At 50.7% G+C, this 19,757-nt stretch overlaps 5 protein-coding genes across 5 annotated transcripts; 2 read left to right on the forward strand and 3 right to left on the reverse strand.

The window, feature by feature from the left end:
• Nucleotides 1–4,341: 4,341 nt before the first annotated feature.
• Nucleotides 4,342–6,456, reverse strand: BO88DRAFT_401309 (aldehyde dehydrogenase family protein). Its single transcript, XM_025705809.1, has 3 exons — nucleotides 6,128–6,456; nucleotides 5,874–6,073; nucleotides 4,342–5,818 (listed from the first exon to the last, which is right to left on the reverse strand). The coding sequence occupies exons 1-3, from the start codon at nucleotides 6,391–6,393 to the stop codon at nucleotides 4,638–4,640; spliced, it is 1,647 nt and encodes a 548-aa protein (XP_025567499.1). The 5' UTR covers nucleotides 6,394–6,456; the 3' UTR covers nucleotides 4,342–4,637.
• Nucleotides 6,457–7,182: 726 nt separating this feature from the next.
• BO88DRAFT_401312 (AT DNA binding protein) lies at nucleotides 7,183–9,190 on the reverse strand. Its single transcript, XM_025705810.1, has 7 exons — nucleotides 9,071–9,190; nucleotides 8,671–8,966; nucleotides 8,295–8,430; nucleotides 7,911–8,156; nucleotides 7,837–7,854; nucleotides 7,665–7,781; nucleotides 7,183–7,598 (listed from the first exon to the last, which is right to left on the reverse strand). Exons 2-7 carry the CDS (start codon nucleotides 8,746–8,748, stop codon nucleotides 7,279–7,281), a joined length of 915 nt encoding a protein of 304 aa, XP_025567500.1. The 5' UTR covers nucleotides 8,749–8,966; nucleotides 9,071–9,190; the 3' UTR covers nucleotides 7,183–7,278.
• Nucleotides 9,191–11,559: 2,369 nt separating this feature from the next.
• Nucleotides 11,560–12,670, forward strand: BO88DRAFT_401314 (peroxiredoxin). The gene is made up of 5 exons (XM_025705811.1): nucleotides 11,560–11,624; nucleotides 11,695–11,803; nucleotides 11,888–12,140; nucleotides 12,197–12,449; nucleotides 12,509–12,670. The coding sequence occupies exons 1-5, from the start codon at nucleotides 11,605–11,607 to the stop codon at nucleotides 12,540–12,542; spliced, it is 669 nt and encodes a 222-aa protein (XP_025567501.1). The 5' UTR covers nucleotides 11,560–11,604; the 3' UTR covers nucleotides 12,543–12,670.
• A 1,296-nt stretch (nucleotides 12,671–13,966) lies between these two features.
• BO88DRAFT_103647 (putative regulatory protein Ral2) lies at nucleotides 13,967–17,433 on the forward strand. The gene has a single exon (XM_025701208.1). The coding sequence runs from the start codon at nucleotides 14,404–14,406 to the stop codon at nucleotides 17,053–17,055; it is 2,652 nt and encodes an 883-aa protein (XP_025567502.1). The 5' UTR covers nucleotides 13,967–14,403; the 3' UTR covers nucleotides 17,056–17,433.
• Nucleotides 17,434–17,658: 225 nt separating this feature from the next.
• Nucleotides 17,659–19,677, reverse strand: BO88DRAFT_103757 (F-box domain protein). The gene is made up of 2 exons (XM_025701210.1): nucleotides 18,987–19,677; nucleotides 17,659–18,928 (listed from the first exon to the last, which is right to left on the reverse strand). The coding sequence occupies exons 1-2, from the start codon at nucleotides 19,339–19,341 to the stop codon at nucleotides 17,802–17,804; spliced, it is 1,482 nt and encodes a 493-aa protein (XP_025567503.1). The 5' UTR covers nucleotides 19,342–19,677; the 3' UTR covers nucleotides 17,659–17,801.
• Nucleotides 19,678–19,757: the final 80 nt, after the last annotated feature.

The following is a 19,757-nucleotide window of genomic DNA, read 5'->3' on the forward strand; positions in this document are numbered from 1 at the left end:
GCCCAGGGTCCCAATTTTCGGAATGATGTGGAAGATTTCCCTACCAGTTGGAGGCCAGCCTTCTGACTTACAGCCGTTACAAACGACAGCTCCCCTGCACTGACCACCCAATATTCCTAAAAATTGGATCTTACTGGTAGTATACCTACCTCGTCCAAAGGTCACAACTAGTTACATTCTACAATGTGTGTCGTGCCAAGAGAAAAAAGGCATTAAGTAAGAAAAAGAAAGCAAAAGAAAAAGGGAGACCCAAAAAAGCAAAAAACGATTCAGAGAGAGATGGATACTAAAGGAGCAGCTACAGTATTCCTAGATTGCAATTCCTTCGGGACTGCACCAACGCTAGGCAGGATCCTCGCCTATGGTTTGGCAGACTTACGTTGCTTTTGCTGGCTAGACCGGGTTACTCTAGCTGACCTAGTGAGAGAGTTGCAGCACAGACTGAGACTTTGTGACTGCCCCCATCCAGGCGGTCTAGCAACATGGCTATTGATGAGCGAGACTACACGCCGGCAACTTAACGACGGAAGTGACCTTGATCTCCGTCTATCTGGGGTGATCGTCGTCATAGTGCTAATCATGTACAAAAGAAGTAAAAGAGGGTGATAAAGTCACGGTCGGTTGATGGGGGGCGTTGGCCACAATCCGCGACGCTGCATTGATTGACGGTCGGACGGCCCAACATTGGGCCATCGACGGTGCAGATATACGAACGAACGGAGTCGGCCACACAACCTTAATAGGTCATCCAGCGTAGCCAAGCGGGGGGAAAGAAAGCATTCGACCAGCTCAACGGTGATGCATCAGTTGGGCGGGCAGACAGTACCTGCAGGAGGCAAACACGACCGATATTTCGAGCCAGTGTTCGGTGGATCACTCAAACCAGCAATGTGTCCGCGAAAAATGCGGTGTACGGCAGCAGACTGGATGCGGCGTGTCATGTCGGTCATATCGGTAGCTGGAAGACTCTAGCCAGTGGGTATAGGTTTAGGTGGGTAGTGGGCTGTGGGCAAAGAGCCGGCGGCGCGCGGGCTTTGGGGGGAAGAGGGGGATATCCCCGACCGTTGTAAAGTGAGTGGTCACATTGAAGAGAGGGGAAGGATGAGAGGAGGAAGGAGGGGGTGTGATGCCGCATGGCATGTTGAGATTGAAGATGGATGTACTTATGTATGCAAGTGTGTCCAGATTTAGTTCTCTCCGCGCGCGGTGCGATTGCAGGCGGCGAGGAGCAGCGATGGGGCCGCACGGCGCGAGGCCTAGGCAGCCCTCACATGATCGATTCTTCATGCACGACAATGTAACTTTACATGGCGGGTGCAGGTACGGGGCCCTGCGGTATGGTATGTATGTATGTATGTATGGTATGTTTGGGTCTCGGTTACGGTAAGTATGGTATTTCCCTTACACAGCAGGAAAGTTGTTGACACTATCAAGTAGGAGAATCCATGTCGAGCACAATCCTCTTGACAAAGAGGGGGAACAACCAAAGAGTAGGAGAGAGACTGTATACGCAAGTGTCTGAGTAATCCCATGTCATGTGTGGCGACTGGGGAGACAGACAGGATCAACCCTGATCAGCCAGCAAATCCCCCTCATCCTCTCTCTCACACTCACTCTTCCTTCTCCCCGGAGCCAGCAACTCCGGCAAACCCATGCCCAGCATGCTCCAACCTAGCTAACCACCTACTAGTAAGAGTAAAGTAACTCCTGTAAGCCCCGACCCCAGTTCCAGTCCCAGTCGCAACCCGCCACGACAGTCACAACACATGGCTCTACGTTCGCAATGCAGCTAGCTAGCCCCCCAGCCCAGCCAGCCAGCCAGCCAAAAACCAAATCCTCCGTCCATCCTTCTGCCTATCTCCTCTACTAGTTAACCTGGTAGGTACCTAACCAGCCTACACATTGCCCTTCCCCTCCCCCCCTTTCCTACCAATGGCGATGCACGGACACGTGAATTCGACAAATATTTGACGCTTGGCTGATGCTCATTGGGTATCGGCTTCATGTATGTGGCTTTTTTGGGTATTTCTTGCATTAGGTTGGGGATGGTGCTTGCTGTGTGTTGGCATTAGTGTCGGTGGGAGTGAGTAGTTAGTTGCTGGGAGGGAAGTGTACTACTTACTAAGTTGGTAAGTATCCTGAGGTAGTAAGTAGTATGTAATGAAAGTATGTGTGGGTTGAACAAACATGATGTAGTTATCTGTTTGAGTTTAATTAACTTGATATGATGATACTACACTATGATACTTGCTTGGGTTATGAATAATCCATGTTGCTTGTGGGTATATATCTGTCAACAATTATGACCTACCGAGGCTTAATGTAAACCTAATAGTGGCTCCTAGCATCTTATTATCAAGCAGTTATCAGTTTGCTTAATGTTTAGCATGTATCTACCCGCAATAACTAAGCCCAGTAAGCAGTGAGTGATAGTTAATCTCGTTTCTTCAACTCCCAACAAACAAACATTCAATCAATCAATCAACCACGCAAACACACATACATACCTACATACCTACCTACCTACATATATGTATGTATGTATGTATGTATGTAAGTAAGTATCTTCGATGCAACACACAAATACGCACACACGCACAGTGCAGTAAACAAACTCAAAGGAAAGTAATCCCAAAGCAAACCGCATAATTCTACCCAAAAGTAAGATGATACATGCATACTCCCGCTTACAATTTTTTTTAATCTCTCATCGGAAGATATTCTCGACTTCTATACTTTTATTCTACTTGGTGTTTGTTTGATTGCATTTCTGTTTGCTTTGCTTGACTGCAGTGTCTTGAATATGATCCTGTGCGTCATGGAAAGTGCAGTATGCAATGCAGGATGTGGATAGATAGAGAAGTTCGAAGCGAGGATTGTGTTTCCGGATGTAGTTAGTCGCGGGTTTATATATGACTTCGGATGGAGTCGTGATGTGTAGTAGGATACATACTATAATTGCATGTACATTCATTTCTAGACAGACATCATATTGTAGTAGTACTAATATTATTATTTATTTAGAAAGAGTACTATGGCGGATTAAAATATATATGTATATATATAGATAGATACTACCTACTCTAGATAACCCACCTACCCTATGTAACATGTAGGCAGTTAGTAATTTTCTTCTAATTAATAATACGAACAGTGAAGAATATCAACCCCAAGAAATATAGTTACTAACCCTGCACGCCTGCAATGCAAGTAAGTTAAGGGATGGGATGGGGGTATATCTACCGACATGCAGATGAAAAACAAAACGCACATACCACATTTATTATGTACGTACACTCCCACTTTCTCTTCTGACTCCTAGTACTCTCCACATCGCAAAAACTTGATTCCTTCATTATAAACTCACTATGTTGTAACGATAAAATATTTATGATCTTGTCTACGACTACCACCACATGTACATATACATGGTAACATGTACATGCACCCTGCACGAAGCACGAAGCACGAAGCACTGAGTTGTCACTTACATACCACCTACCTACCTACATACATACTACAAATCACACACTCTTACAGTACCAACTCTCCTACATAGAAAATAGAGAAAGTATATGCAAGTAAGAAAAACTCTCAGCAGCCAAGAAAAACCACCCATCTATCCATCTAGAATCTACACCCCCTTACTTCCCTACCAACACTCACTCACTCACTCTCAAGCAAGCGGGCAAACGATTTCTACATACATGTGAGTAAGCCCGGTTCTTGTCCAATCGGTCTGGGATTCCTATTTCAAATCTGGATAGCATGAAGCATGTAGTAAGTAAGTAAGCATGTAAGTAAGGAAAGGAAAGCGAAGTATAAATATATATTAAGTCAAGTCAGATCAGGTACCCATGCTTTGCATTTAGAGTTGTTTGGGCTTGGCGCGGGGGAAAGTAACTTAAATTGTTGGATTTGATTGATTGATTGATTGCAAAGTATGTATGTATGGGTCTGAAACCGGATTTAAATCGTGACTGTTGGGGCACTTGGGTGGTCTTTTTTGTTTGTCTTGGTTTTCTGATTGATTGAGTGAGTGAGTGAGTGAGTGAGATTGAAATGGTTGGGTTTGGTAGGTGCTTGCGTTTTGTTAGGTGATGTGCATGGTGTTTATTGATATGCAGATAAATGGACGTGCATGTTGATGTTGAGTTGATGTGGGTGTGGGTATCGTGTGGAGACAGGTAAGCGAGTACTAACTTGTCCTAGGTATATATGCTGTGAGATCTGGTATCTGGAGGTGTAACATTTGGGCTTGTCTTTAGGCTAAAAGGGTTTGTTTGTGGCGGGTTGGGTGCTACATCACGGCTTACGGTGGAATGTGAAAGATCACTCAGGCTCAGACTCACAGCCCGTCTGCCAGTTGACATGGCTGAATTATAATACAATTTTTTTTTTTTCATCGTCAGTCAGGGTATAGTCAAGTTGGCAACAACACACCAACTTTATGTCAGTCATCGGGTACACGACATGCAACCAATGTCGCAGAGCCACATAGCATCTCTCTTTCCCTTCATGCAGCGCCATCAACACAACGGTCCATCGGATGCATGTGTATGTGTTCGTCCTACCAGGCTTGTCCCACAAATCACGGTTGCAATTCATTCGACATCATTTGCACATATTGTGCTCGCCTACAGCTTCGTTCCCAGGTTGACATGGACCGCTTTGACCTGTGAGTAGGCCTCCAGACCGGCCTCGCCAAGTTCGCGCCCAATTCCACTCTGCTTCACACCACCGAAAGGCACCCGGATATCGCTGTCGTTGCTGCTGTTGATCCAGACCATGCCCGCTTCGATCTCCGACGCAACCCGGTGCGCACGCTCAATGTCCTTGGTAAACAGGGCAGCACCCAGTCCATAGGTCGTATCGTTGGCCCGTCTGACAGCCTCGTCCTCCTCCGAGAAGCTGGAGATCACAACAAATGGTCCGAAAACCTCCTCCCGGTAGATACGCATGTTGTCCTTGACGTCGGTGAAGATGGTGGGCGCAATAAAGAAACCCTTGCCGTCACCGACATTCTTGAAGGGTTCACCACCGGCAACCAGTGTCGCTCCTTCGGACTTGCCAGCTTCGATATAAGAGAGCACGCGGTCGTACTGGGCCTTGGTGACCTGGGGACCCTGGAAGGTGTCGTCGGCAAAGGGGTCGCCCACCTTGCTGGTGTTGGCCACGGCTTCCTTGAAGAGGGCCACGAACTTGTCATAGACGGACTCGTGCACCAGGATACGAGAGGTGGCAGTGCAAACCTGTCCTTGGTTGTACATGATGCCCGCATGCGCCCACTTGGCGGCCTGGTCAAGATCGGCATCGCTGAAGACAACCAGGGGTGACTTGCCACCTGTCTCGAGCGTAATGTTCTTCAGGGTGCCTGCAGCCAACTTCATAACTTCGCGACCAGTCAACGTCGAACCAGTGAAGGCAACCTTGTCCACCTCGGGGTGGGTCACGAGCGCACTTCCGGCTACGCGTCCAAATCCGTTCAGAATGTTGACGACACCTGGCGGGAAGCCGGCCTCCTTGATGAGGTTGGCAAGATAGAGGACACTGAGCGGAGTCTGCTCAGCCGGCTTCAGAACCACGGTGTTTCCACAGGCCAAGGCAGGACCCAACTTCCAGGCAGCCATAGAGAGAGGGAAGTTCCAGGGGATGATCTGGCCCACGACACCAATTGGCTGACGAAGAGTATAGGCAAACTTAGCCGGAGTGGTGCTGATCGTCTGACCATGGACCTTGTCAGCGTATCCAGCATAGTACCGGAGGCAGCCGACAACCTCTCCCAGGTCATCGTTCAGCGAAACGGAGTATGGCTTTCCTGAAGGGAGTCAGTATATGATGACAGTTTTTGGGAACAATGTGAAGCTCTTTACCATTGTCCCACGTCTCAATAGTGGCCAGCGTCTCCTTGTGCTGCTCGACCAGGTCGGCCAACTTCAGCATCAGGGTGCCTCGTTCAGTCGGAGGCAACAACTTCCATGAGGGGTGGTTGAGGGCTTTACGGGCAGCCTTCACAGCAATGTCCACATCTTCTTCACCCGCAGCATAGACAGAGGTGATTTCCGCCTCATTTCTAGCTCTGGTCAGCAGCAGATCCATGACAGATACTCGGAGGGGATTCACGTACGAAGGGTTGATGGTAGCGAACTTCTCCCCAGACTTAGAAGCGACAAAATCGTTGTTAATGAACAGACCAACCGGCTGAGCGTATGTACGCCCATTCGGGGCTGTCAATTGTACGGACAGATCGCTCATGGTGATGGAAGAGCTATGGAAGTGATGGCGATGAGGGGAGAAGGCAACGACTGGCAGACGAGAAGAAGGGACACCACGCAGCCGCAGAGAGGAGAAGGAAAGACAGCGAAAGGGAGCGGGGAAAGAGGAGAAGGGCATCGAGGGGGAGATTTTATGTATGGACGAAGCTGAAGGGAGAGAGAGGGTTGAGGGTGATTAGTGCTTAGTTGATTAGTGGTTGAAGGGAAGCCGGATGAAGCATCCCCGCCAGCGAAGGATGGAAGAGCGAATGGGAGAGGCGGCGGTGCCTCGGGCAGCCCCTCTTCGCATACACTTACTCTTCTCGATGCCATCCTTTCGCCGGTGTCCCAATCTCTGGGTCAGCATCTCCACCGGCGCAATAAACTAATCATCTCAGCTGGATAAGCTTGATTCTGCAGCTCCTCCGCACTTCTTTCCCTCACCCAGCTGGACCACCTGCTCTCCCCCCTCCTCGTGTGCATGCAGTTTGCATATTCTCCATCTCCAATCATGATTCTTCCAGATCTTCCATTATGATCGCTCCCTCTAAGATCTCGCCACAACCCCTCACTTTTCTCCGAATACTCCACTATTGATTGCAGTCTTCGCTCATCCTCGGAAGCATCTAAGAGGGGGTTCTGCCGCCACCTGTGGTAGATTTTCGATCTGTCGCAGAACTGAGATTCGTTAAGAATCACAAACTTATCGTCGCAACAGCCACCAATGTCCTTCACTTGGCCTAGGTATCGGCGGTTCTCCTTAGGGGATCTGCTAGTCTACAAGGCCTATAATGCGTCAACTAGTGGCAACATATATAGAAAGCATCGCCAGTCAGGGCCATGCAGCCATCCCAAAAGCTGTCGGGTATAACCCGCCTGCTACGTGAATCGACCGCACCATCAGCTGCACCGAAAGAAAAGAAAATTCCTTGATTGTACATAAAATAAATGCGCGTGTCGAATTCCCACAAGAGTAAGTTGATCATCCCAAAAGCCCGACAAGAAAATGAAACCCCTTTATCCTTTACTCGCTTGATTCAGGCTCCTCGTCCTCGGCACTGTCATCTTTGGAAGCTTCGGCGTTTGCCTTGGCCTCGTTTTCCTCCGCTACCCCCATGATATATGCCCATTCTGTGACGCTTACTGGCGTCACACTCAGCCGGGACTGCTTCAGCACCTGCAGGTTTTCAAGAGCCCGTACGGTCTGTGCATATGATTTGAGATCGGTCAACGTAATCATTTTGTTGAACTTGCGCCGGAACTCAACGTGGACAACCTGCCACTTGGGATCGTCTCGGTTCGACTTCTCGTCATAGTATGGGTGGGCGGGATCGAATGCCGACTCTGAATGCGAACGCCGTGTTAGCTGACTCTGTTTTGTCTAGCAAGGGCTAATGTGTAAAGACTAACCATCCGGTGAATGTTCCTTGACAATCTCCATAATACCCACAATTCCTGGGACCTTGCAGTTGGAGTGGTAGAAGAAGGCGAGATCACCCTTCTTCATGTCGCGGATATGTTTTTGTGCTGTTTTGATTGTGAGCCATAAGGCTAGCTTGCCACCGCCAATGGCCTCACTTACCAACAGGGTTACGCACACCTACTGGATGATCAGCAGACAAATCAATCGTTCAAGGCCCTATGATGGATACGTACCGTCCCATGGCTCCGGCTCCTTACGGGCAGCCAAGTCATCAATGGAGAACTTTACATCAACACCTTTCTCCAGTCGCGAATCCGGCTCGGCCTTCATCAACCAATATGAGCGCCCTTCGAAGGGTGTGGTATCGACCGTCTCTGTTTTCGTTGTTGATGAGGTAGGTTCGGTTCCATTCTCGACCGGGTTCTTCCTTGGCCTGCCCCGTTTGCCTTGCTTGGGGGTTGTAGACTTTGAGGGGGTAGCTAGTATATGTCAGCAAATTCTGTAGGAAAGTTTATACCGAACGCATTTCTATAAGAGAATGGAATGACTAAAGAAACGGTATGGAGGTTGTCCGTAAAAGCATCAGAGAAGATATGGGACGCAAGGAGGGCACTGACGGGCATTCGGATCTTTACGAGGACGGCCACGGCCTCTTTTGGGGCCGTCAGGGCGCTTGGGAGTACTACCCTCAGGATATTTCCTGGGACGACCCCTCTTTCTCTTTTCGCCGGTAGCCGGTGTGTCGGGCGCGGCCTATGTGAGAAACGAAGAATGATTAGTTTTGCCTGAACGTGAAACTGTGAAAATCATAATGGTTTGTTCGTGCATTTTGGATGTAACATCGACGCTTCCAATCATTGGGGAAGGGGAGCGAAAGACACCGTGATTAGCCAGTGGGCGGCGATCGCGTATTGGACGGGCCGACTGGTCTGGTAGAAGGACGCGCTACCTCGTGGGTACTATTGATGAACTTGTAGATAGGCAAAGGCTTACCACTCTCTTCGCAGCAGGGGACTCGGCTTCCTCGGCGATTGACGCGCTCTCCGACTTGCGTTTCCTTTGGGGTGCCATGTTTGGTTGGTAGGTTGATGGGGGGGGGAGGTTTATCTGCGCGATAAGATCCACGGGAGTTTTTGGAGGGGGGCGAAGGGAAGAGAGAGACGGAACAAAGATCGAATGGAGGGTCAGAAAAGGACAAGAGCAGATGAAGACAACAAGGAGATCAGCCAGTCAGGAGCCAGCCAGCGGGGAAGCGCTGGGGGAGTTGGCACACGAGGATCCAGACGCGCCTAGAAGTGTGCAAGCCAGCCAGTCAGTCAATCCAGTATAGGAAAGCTTATGAAGGTCCCGATGAGGAAATGGGTATTTGCAAAGGTTAGCAACGGAGACTAACCAAGGTACGGACCAGCTGTCTGTTCCGCCAGTCAAAGGGAACGATTAGACACGACAGGACGCGGTTCTAGGCACGCACTGGGCAAGAATCATAACAGGACCGCGATGGGTGAAGCTCTGGTTGCGGACGAGTGGACGGGTCGAGCTTCTCGGGACGCGCGGTGGAGCCCCCTTAGGCGCTCCGCTGGGGTCACGTGGCTATGATCCCGGAGATTCAGGTACCCTCACCGAGCAAAACTATAACTAATTATTATTTACTCCGTAGGCGCAGGAACAGGCGGGAGAATAAAACAGCACGCAGCATATACCCCTGTCATGATTTAGTGGAATTGCGCTACTCTGCCAGTTGGAACGATGCACCCGACTACAGGCAAGCTCGTGCCGTCAATATCACTGTATTGTGTAGACCACTCATGACCATGATTTTGATTAACTTTCAAGCTGTACTACCAGCTACACCACCAACTATTAGGCACTATCTCAATAATGATTCGCTAGTGCCCAAACATATAGCCTCCGCTAGGCTGAAGCCATCTAATATGCCCTTTCAACGCCTTGATTGGCCACAGTGTTTAGGGAGACTCTCATAGTCATAGGTCAAGGTCCTGGATTGCTGAGAAGTAACTTCTCCTATCTGCATTTTAGCTCTCCATCAATGTTCTGTCAATGCGATGAGCTGGCCAACAAGATAATTCAAGGAGAATTTATCTTCTACTTGACTGGTTCGTCCATAGTGTACTCTGTCCACTCCATGCCTCTAAACTCTCGTTCCAGAAGAACTTGAAGCAGGTATCTGTCTTATGTTGCTTCGATCGGAAGGCGGAAAGTATATCCCATATTTCGAAGATGAAACAAAATCGGTTCGTTGTTATTCCAGAGAAACTTTTCTCCTGTCATCGGACACCCCTCACCTTCTCAAAATTAGAGTTGGCGTGATCTATCCAGCAAGCTCCAGAAGCATCCTTCAATGCGGAGGGCACACTTTAAGCAGATTGAGCGTTGCGCAGAGTCACCATTCGGCCAAATATTGCTGCTCAATCTCTTTGTAGAAAATATCAGGATCAAAAGTTCATATATGGGTGGAGAGAGCCATCGACATTATTCGAGAGAGGTGAAATATTTGGCAGACTTGCGGGATATGTTGACCGTTATATGGAGATTGTAAGCGAATTGGTACCTGACAGGAGAACATGATGACTTTGATCGAAGGAGAAATATCGATGGTGTTCGGTAGGAAATTGCGCCATTGTCAATGACCAAGCCCTGCAGAGTTGGTCGCAAATGCCTCCAAACAGATACCTAGTGTACATGGTGAGTATGCCATTTCGGCAATGACTGTAGGGAGGCGGGTCCTCCACATCCAAGCCATGGGAAGTCTTTCTCTCGTTTGAATGAAAATTCAAGAATCAGATAACGGCCACTCCTAATTCCATATTCCGTGATAGCGTTAGACGATTGATTGACATTGTTTCCTTACTCGCTTCGGGGTCGGTAATAAGTTGGATACCTGGGTTCCGGTCGCCAAAACGGTGAGTGCATGTAATACGATCTTGGTAAGCTCCCATACAAACTGTTCCGGGTGATTTGAGCAATTATGTATGCGGCCTTATGGGCAAAAGTCTTGTCTGCAAATGTTTCTCCTGATGCCCACCATGGCTCGGGCATCACTTACTGTAATAGTAGTGTGTAGACAGTAGCAGATCAAGTAGTCGCCAGGAAGATGGGTAAGACGACGCGCACAATTGCGCCATCATTCAACATCACCATTGGCCCCAAGCGAACACGATTGTCGGCCGAGCCATGTTCTTGCAAGGTAGTCGGCCGACAGGTCTCGGGTGAGAAGAGAGTTGTAACGCTAGAAAGCGGCAGAGACGAACGAACAAAGTTGGGCACGCAGCAGCCAGTATGTGGTAGTAATTAATTCTGCATGATGATAGAGATAGCAATAGTAACAGGAACTATCTATAGAAGAACAGAGAAGGAGAATGAACAAGAGGACTGGCCTCGCACGGTTCTTCCCCTCCGACTATAGTTTAGGAACAATGCCGGAACTAGAGGGCGGTACATGAGTTAAGGTCGATGGTTCGTGCCTTGGGGAATCCAATCTCGCCATGGGATTCTGGTTGAATCATCCCGGACGGGGGAGGGGCATTTCCCAATGCGGATGACGCTAAACATCCCACCTGGAATGAGCTCATGCGGGTCCAATCAGAGCTGTTCTGCCTCATGGGCGGTGGCAGATTGCGTGATCAAGATCGCCCTCCCAGCGGCTGTCATTCGTTGGAGGGGCATCCAAGCTGTGGTTCTGGTTCAATGTGGATGGTGTCCCCCCTCTGCCTCGTAGCTCCATCCCCGTTCCATTCACGGGCTCCTCGTCTCCTGGTTCCCCGACCTCGGGCCTCATCGGGGGTATATTTAGTACTTCCAACTTCCTCCGTTGCATTCATCTTCTCCTACTTCCTACTCATCTTTCTTTCCATACCTATCTAATCAAAAAGTTCATACCCACCCTCTACACCTCCCCTCACTTTCACAATGGCTCAGGAACGTGCTCCGTAAGTGCTATCCAACAAGATGTGATTGTATCCCCTCAATCGGCCCAATGCTGACATGCTATTTTCTCAGTCTCCGTCTCGGCTCCGTTGCCCCCAACTTCGAGGCCGACTCCTCCAACGGCCCTATCTCTTTCCACGACTTCATTGGCGATAGCTGGGCTATCCTGTTCTCTCACCCCGTTAGTCCTTTCCCAGAAGTGTCATGGACACAACCAAGACAAAGCAAGGATACAGGTGGGCTGACAATTTTGCAATTGGTATAGGATGACTTCACTCCCATTTGCACCACTGAGCTCGGTGCTTTCGCCAAGCTCGAGCCCGAGTTCACTGCTCGTGGCGTCAAGCTCATCGGTCTGAGCGCCAACGGCACCGAGTCCCACCACGCCTGGATCAAGGATATCGATGAGGTCAACGGCTCGAACCTCAAGTTCCCCATCATCTCCGACCCCGAGCGCAAGGTTGCCTACCTGTACGACATGGTCGACTACCAGGACACCACCAACGTTGACGCCAAGGGTGAGCCATTCATACTCCTAGAGTGACGCCGTGAGGACGCTGCTAACATATCCCAGGCATGGCTCTCACCATCCGTTCCGTCTTCATCATCGACCCCAGCAAGAAGATCCGTCTGATCATGTCCTACCCCGCTTCCACTGGTCGTAACACCGCTGAGGTCCTTCGTGTTGTCGACGCTCTGCAGACCACTGACAAGCACGGTGTCACCTGCCCCATCAACTGGCTCCCTGGTGACGACGTTGTCATCCCCCCTCCCGTTTCCACTGAGGACGCTCAGAAGAAGTTCGGTGACATCCGCATTGTCAAGCCGTAAGTTGTCCACTACACCCGCTTCAAGAGATATTACGGTCGCTAACACGATGGACTAGTTACCTTCGCTTCACCTCCCTCAAGAAGGAGTAAATCAAGGCAGATTATGACAATGTCCCGCCGATCCTCGTCAACTCAAATCTCACACAGATGGGTGGCGTACCGATCATGATAACTAAAACATGTTGTGACGGGGTTGGTAGAGGGAACGCGGTATGAAAGTTATGGCTATGATGTGTAATAGTTTGATACCTCATGACAAACAAATCGATTAACGATCTTCAAATTATAACCCCAAGACGGGCAGGGTTCGCCTTGGCTATTATAAATGACTGTATTGAATAATGCTCCTGTATGTTGGGAGTTTCCACGCAGGAACCGTGTCCACGGTGCTTTGGTTCCTGCATGGCGCACCTTAGAGGATCCTGTCGCTGCCCACCCACAGCGACTGGTAGCATGATCAACAGTAGTCTGGCCCCGTTCGAGTGGCGATATGGAGCTGGAGTTCCGTCCTGCATGATGATCCTGGTCGCGAACGGCTGAAAGGCCAGCAGAAGGGCAGAATGCGTTGCCGGTGCCATGCCTCGAATAAAAACCCGTAAACACCCCGAGAATGCATAATAGGGAAAATTTACTGCTAGATAGGAAGTGAGCATACAACGAGCAAATATGAGTTATCTGACTGTGTACGATGATCAATCAATCGACAGTCGCTGAGCCTCAGAACAATTTTTGGTTTCATACACAATGGCATGCAGGTTTCGGACTGTCAGATTTTCGTGCTTACTCCTCTTCCTCCCAACCCACCAACTAGTTGTTTTACCAATTTTTCTGGTCAATGTTCACACTGTCATGGGGCCGAGGCTCTGGATCGATCACAGGGACCGTAAGACTGTACTTCAAAATGAGGTGCGTCGTCGTGTCCTGGGTCGGCGAAAACTTTTGCCTGCCAGATACAGGATATTTAAGTCCGAGATACAAATCTTGTATACTTGAGTTTTGACTACCTGGCCAGAAGAAGTGCAACAAGTATTTGAATGCTGGCGGTGCTACCCTGACGAACCTCCAAGTGTGCTATAAATAACAATTAGAATTGGTGAGAGGAACTTCCCGTTCTGGTTTGACATCATCGTTCTTTCCTCAAAAGTTGCTGATGCCTCGATTCTGAAACAGGCTCGCCCCCCTCCCCTCCCCTCCCTTTACACTTTGAGTTTGACCTGTCAGAGGAATTGACTTTCCCAGGGTTGGGTTGCATATTCTGCAAACCCTCTTACCCTCTCCCTTTGAGACACTGTTCTCCACCGTGATCTGACCCAGTAGTGCCTGGACCGTTTAACGGGTAACCGCCAAACTAGTGACAAGGTAGCGAGACCGCCTTGAACCCGCACTTCACTTCCACCACCCCCGTCTTTCTCCTTTCCCTCAACCGTGTTTCCTCGATCGGGCTTCTTCAGTGACGTGGTCGGTGGTTCATCCCTTGCAGCAACTCATCCTTCGAGTCAAGAGCCTCTTGGTCCCACCTCCTTGCCTCTTCCCCTCGTCCAGGTTGCGGCAGCGGCGGGGAAAGCCAGCGAGTGCCTCTGACGGATTTCGCCTTTTCCGCCCGCCCCTGATCTGGTCGCACTACCCCGGTCCGATTTAGACCTCGAAGATCGCCCCAAACCCTTTCGTTTCGCTCTCCTATCGTGCCCGTGCGGCCTCACTTGTCCAAATCCGTGCCTAGTCGTGATATCTGGGTGGGATGATACCTTGTCGAATCGAGATCTCTCTAGCGCCATATCAGAGATAAGTCATTTGAGGATTGGAAACTGTCGTGATTTTGGAAGACATCTCTTTGGATTTTTGGATACCCGGACACAGTTGGTTATATGAGAGCTCGCTTGGGTGCACGATTGGAAGGACGATAGTTGGTTTCTGTGGAATTGTTTAGGTGGAGGATTCATATACCGCCAAGATGATGTCCAGAAGCCAGTCGAGCTTGGGCTTCATGGATGCGGGGAGGGATGATTCCTCTGCGTCAGGCGCTCAGCCTGGACATCAAGCGCCACCGTCTAATTCAGGTCCCATCAACCTGTCGGGTTTGGTGTGCAATGTGCGCCGAACAACCGGCAGGGAACCGCACCCGTTGGTCGGGGCCACCACGACTATCCTGGGCGATAAGCTTTACGTGTTCGGTGGTCGTGTCCTGTCTAAAAGTCGCCCGCAATTGACGTCGGACATATACGAGCTGGACTTGATCCGGCGTCACTGGACGAAGATCGAGACTACCGGCGACATTCCCCGTCCGCGGTACTTCCACAGTGTCTGCGCTCTGGGTGATCATAAGTTGGTGTGCTATGGCGGCATGTCGCCTGCACTGAACGTGTCAAAGGAGCCCGCCAGTAATGGCTCAGGTGGACAGGAAGCACAGCCAGAAGTGGTGGTCATGTCTGATATTCACATTTTCGATGTACCATCTCGGACGTGGACCCGTGTTCCTGCCACAGACTCGCCTCAGGGACGTTATGCACACTGCGCGACCATTTTGCCTTCGAGCGCCCATTTCACCTCCGCCACTGCTCCACTTTCTGCAATTCACCACAACCCTGCGTCGTCAAATCCGCACCAGGGATCGATCGGGGTGGATATCGACGGATTTGGAGGGGCGGAAATGGTGGTTGTAGGAGGGCAAGATAGCTCCAACCACTATATCGAACAGATTAGCGTGTTTAACCTACGTAGCCTGAAGTGGACCAGTACCACTCACCTGGGGCGAAGCTGCGGTGCCTATCGGAGTGTGGTTGCTCCCTTGGTAGGCATGAATGTTTCCGACATCGGGTCTGCCGCAGACGATGGGGAGGCGCAGGAGCCATTAGAAGAGTCGCAGGTCGAGGGCTGTCCGATGTTGGTCTATTCTAACTACAACTTCCTGGATGTGAAGCTGGAGCTTCAGGTGCGCCTCCCAGATGGTCGCCTGATCGAGAAGCCCATGCAGAGCCAGGCCTCGCCTCCTGGCTTGAGGTTCCCCAATGGAGGTGTCATCAACGGCCATTTCGTCGTGAGCGGAACCTATCTGACTTCGTCGAAGCAAGAATACGCGCTCTGGGCTCTCGACCTGAGAACTCTCACCTGGGGTCGCATTGATGCTGGCGGGTCTGTGTTCGGACATGGCAGCTGGAACCGGGGAATTCTGTGGCCGAGAAGGAACACCTTCGTTATTCTGGGTCACCGGAAGCGCAGCTTGGTCGAGGACTACAACCATCGTCGCATCAACTTCTCTCACGTGTGTATGGTCGAGCTGGAGGCGTTTGGGCTCTATAACAATGCGTGCCGGACCACGCCCACATCGGGATACATCTCGTACAGCGCCCCGGCAGTCCCTGCATCAATGCAGCACAAATTGACCAAATTAACCTCGGGCGGACGGCCATTTACCTCCGCGTCTGACGAACTAGGCAGACTCGCCCAGTCTCTGCCTGAAATGGCCGATATGGAACTGCAGGCAGTTGGAGGCGAGCGCATCCCAGTGAACTCTCGCATCCTGACTCGCAGATGGGGCCCTTACTTTATCCAGCTATTGCGCGAGTCCTGTGATAGCGGGATCGCCGAGACTGCCACATTACGTCCAGCGGTTGCCATGTATCCCAGTCGCAACTCGAGCATCACGATCACCCCGTCGCTGGGGCAAAATAGCAATTATTCCAATTCCAGCACTCTTGTCAGCAACCGCTCAGTCACCTCAAAGTCCTTGTTAGCGAACCTTGAGATACCCTCTGCGCATAGCCTTTCCCCTACCTCTCGTCCTCGTGTGCTTTACCTCCCCCATACCGTCCTCACTCTTCAAGTCCTCGTCTACTATTTCTACACCTCGTCTCTTCCCCCCGCCGGCTCACCCCTCTGTACTCCGCAAATCCTCTGCTCCCTCCTCCAACTCGCCCGCCCCTACCAAGTCGACGGTCTCCTCGAAGCCACCGTCGAGCGCCTCCACCAAGTTCTCGACGGAAGAAACGCCGCAGCCGTCTTCAACGCCGCCGCAATGGCCGCCGGCGGTGGCCGAGGCACCGGCTTCACAAGTGGCCCCGGCGGCACCCTGGAAGCGCTGAACGGCGCCCACGCCGGCCACGAATCCTCCTCCGGTACCGGAACCACTACATCTCAAAGCCACCTCACCTCCGATTCTTCCGACACCGAACACGGCACCTCCGCCCTCTCCGTGGCCAGCAGCGCCAGCGGCGTGATGGGTTCGCGCGGCATCCCCCTCCGTATCAACACCAATATCTTCAGCCGCCGGCACCGCAGCAACGCCGGCGTTGACCGCGACCGCGAAGACTCCATGAGCAACGCCAGTATTTCCACCTCCGCCTCCACCAACACCAGCTTCGACCACTCCGACTCCGAAATGGGCGGCGACCCCACCCGTCCGTCCCACCACCGCCGCAACACCGACGCAGAACTCCGTCCCGAACGCGAGATCTGGACCGGCGACCTCAGCAGCGTCATTGGTCTTCAAAAGCGCGGCCTTCGCGGTCTCATGGAAGGTCGTCGCCTGCGGGAACGCAACACGAAACCTGCTGGCGCAGTGGATCATGTTGCCACTGCTGCTACTGCTCCACCGCCTGGTGCGTAGATATCTCAAAGCCACATACATACATACATGTACAGTTTAAGTCGCGGGGAGGGGAAGGAGAAAGAGGGGAAGAGGGAAAGGGAGAATAATGATGAACGATGAACGATGATGTGTTATATTGCATTGATCATTGGGATCCTATGTCATTTCTATTCATCTTGTCTATCTTACTATCTAGTCGCACTTACTACAACCACATAGTACCTTTTTACCGCGGGAGGGGGCAGGCAAGAGGGTTGATGATTTCTACCTACCTATTTATCTATCATCTACTCAATATATAGATTTCTTTTCTCTTTTTTTCTTTATCTCTATCTTTGACTTAGATTTCACATCTGTTCTTTCTATGTATGCCTCCCGTTAATTATAATGCTTTCCCCTTGCTTTCGTAATATCCTGCTCTAGTATCTTCGCAGTGCACTTGATTCCTACTATAATGAAACTTGGTCGTGGGATCTAAGTTTGTATTTGTTGGTCGTATGTGTTCTTTTTGAATGCTTACTATGTTTTGTTTTACTCAGGTGGTATTATTACGAGTACAACGCTATCATAATACTACTCTGTACTAAGGTCTTCTGCTCACTCAGACTGCTTAGTTAACTAGTATACGAGCGAGCGCGGCATACATACTTGCTTAGGAACCGGATTTACGGCTAATGTGTGACTAACGTTCCATATCGCTTCAAGAAAAAGGAACCAACTGAACTTAACATATGCAAAATGAACAAATTCGTGAAGACATGACATTAAACCCTTCTGTGGACATTACTTCGTTGACTGGACAAAATCCATGCTTCCCACAGTAACCTCTGGTCATGGCTTACGCTCTCTCCATTGTCTCCTAATACGTCGGATGTGTGTCCGCGCAGTTGTTCAAGCGTGGCATCGGAAAAGGAGCGGCGGGTTTTGCCTGGTGAGCTACTGTTTGAGTAGTCCATGTTGAGGAAGGCCTTGTGCGGGGCCATGTCGGGCGTGGGTTGTACGACGATGGCAAGTGTCGGCGTTTGAGAACTGCCGGCACCGGGTCCGGCAGCGTCAGCGTGGTGGTGTGCATTGGCATTGGCGTCGAAATGGCTGGTGTAGTCGATTCCACGCAGGTCTATGCGTTCAAGGAGGTCCATTTCGTCATGCAAGACGCTAAGAACGTCGCGCCATCGTCCACCGGGGCGGAGATAGACGTTGGCTAGTCGGACGTTGCGAAGCTGGCGCCTGTGCCGACGGATGAAGGCGATGATTTCTTCCGAGCCGAGGCGCCAGCCTTGGATACTGAGGGTCCGGAGTCTTTTCCACTGGACGTGGTGGAAGATTTGCTCTAACGCGAGGTCCAGTGGCGCATTGGTAGGGAAGCCTAAATGAATGGTCGTGAGATTTTTGGCAGCTAGAAAGAAGTCATGGAAGACGTTGGACAGTGTCTCCATGTATGTGGATAGCTTGGCTGCGGAGTGGAAAGTAACATCCAAGCTCGCCAGTCGTGCGCCCAGTGCGGAAAGGCTGGTGGATGGAGCTTGCAGCAATCTCACGGTTGCTTCCGGGCTGATCTGCGGCCCGACAAATCTCACTGAATTACAGTTTGACTCTAGTAACGAGATGCTCAGGCTGGTGACAGCTCTGGTGCAGGCGGGTTCCCAGTCCAGACGCGTTGTTCTTCCCAACGAGCGCTCGCGTATGTGGTCTAGCAATTGTTCGTCTGCTCCATCTTGCAACCGGAGGAGTTTGACTTGTTGTAGAGAAGAAAATGCTGCTATCGCCCGTCGCAATAAACGGAGATCAAGGTTTGAATCGAGTATGTATTTTTGGTCATCGAGCCGACGCCGGTGGATGGACGAAACGGGAAGGTTATCTACATCGACCCCATCCAGGATGTGGGACCAACCTATATGATCATCAGCTTCATGCGCGCAACATCCCGGGCGGGTCTGCAGAGACGGTACCGCTTCCTTGGTAGAAGGGTCGCACCATGTACGTGAAATATCTGACATGACAGGCTAGCTGCATGTTCAGAAGGTCCTCCAATCTTCGGAATTCGTCGGATGAAAACCGGAGTACAAAACTGGTGAATTTCCGGGGTGTACCGATGCGCTTGAATCTTCTGCAGACGAGTCTGAATCGATCCAACTCGGACTTTTCACCGAAGGCATGAGCCGTGCCATTGTCGGAGTCGCGAGATGAGCCTTGCGGAGTTGTCGGGGAGGGCTCGGGAGATAGATTGTCTGAACCCAAAAGGTACGAAAGTATATCACTGATCAACTCGTCTGCCAAGTCTTCAATGTTTCGAGGTCTCTCCATGGTTTTCGCACAGCGAAGCAGCCGCGTGGTCGGCTGCTATGGTCACTCGCACCAACATGGAAACCAGCCCAGGTACGAGAGGGGTATGGCAAACAACGATGCGCCAGGTCGAAGGTTCAGGAAGGAAGAGGAGAGCAGGAAGGGACTGACCCTGATTATATGGACAGGGAATCGACGAGAGAATAAGCAAAGAGTGACAACAGACAGCCGGGAGGTTTTTAAAGGATCATGACCACAAAAAATAAAATGAGGCGCAAAAAGTTCGAAAAAGAAAAAAAAGGAGAGCAGAAAAAGAAATTAAAGAGTTGGAGAAAGGAAGGACGAAAGTGATACATCCCCTCTCACACTCCCAGCACATTCTCTATCGACTGCAGAGTAGACGGCGGGCCACAGGCAGAGCGCTTGCAGCAAGTGAA

Source organism: Aspergillus vadensis (genome assembly GCF_003184925.1).
Source record: "Aspergillus vadensis CBS 113365 unplaced genomic scaffold BO88scaffold_2, whole genome shotgun sequence".
NCBI lineage: Eukaryota > Fungi > Ascomycota > Eurotiomycetes > Eurotiales > Aspergillaceae > Aspergillus > Aspergillus vadensis.

Excerpts from the sequence above, each read along its gene's own strand:
- BO88DRAFT_401314 (XM_025705811.1), top strand. The coding sequence starts at position 11,605 with ATGGCTCAGGAACGTGCTCC. Across the intron at positions 12,141-12,196 it reads CACCAACGTTGACGCCAAGG|GCATGGCTCTCACCATCCGT; the intron begins GTGAGCCATTCA and ends AACATATCCCAG. Across the intron at positions 12,450-12,508 it reads GACATCCGCATTGTCAAGCC|TTACCTTCGCTTCACCTCCC; the intron begins GTAAGTTGTCCA and ends ACGATGGACTAG.
- BO88DRAFT_103757 (XM_025701210.1), bottom strand. The coding sequence starts at position 19,341 with ATGGAGAGACCTCGAAACATTGAAGACTTGGCAGACGAGTTGATCAGT. Across the intron at positions 18,929-18,986 it reads ACCCTTCTACCAAGGAAGCG|GTTGGTCCCACATCCTGGAT; the intron begins GTACCGTCTCTG and ends ATGATCATATAG.
- BO88DRAFT_401309 (XM_025705809.1), bottom strand. The coding sequence starts at position 6,393 with ATGCCCTTCTCCTCTTTCCCCGCTCCCTTTCGCTGTCTTTCCTTCTCC. Across the intron at positions 6,074-6,127 it reads TTCGCTACCATCAACCCTTC|AAATGAGGCGGAAATCACCT; the intron begins GTACGTGAATCC and ends GACCAGAGCTAG. Across the intron at positions 5,819-5,873 it reads TATTGAGACGTGGGACAATG|GAAAGCCATACTCCGTTTCG; the intron begins GTAAAGAGCTTC and ends GACTCCCTTCAG.
- BO88DRAFT_401312 (XM_025705810.1), bottom strand. The coding sequence starts at position 8,748 with ATGGCACCCCAAAGGAAACGCAAGTCGGAGAGCGCGTCAATCGCCGAG. Across the intron at positions 8,157-8,294 it reads TCGTAAAGATCCGAATGCCC|CTACCCCCTCAAAGTCTACA; the intron begins GTCAGTGCCCTC and ends GACATATACTAG. Across the intron at positions 7,599-7,664 it reads CAAGGAACATTCACCGGATG|AGTCGGCATTCGATCCCGCC; the intron begins GTTAGTCTTTAC and ends GTTCGCATTCAG.
- BO88DRAFT_103647 (XM_025701208.1), top strand. The coding sequence starts at position 14,404 with ATGATGTCCAGAAGCCAGTCGAGCTTGGGCTTCATGGATGCGGGGAGG.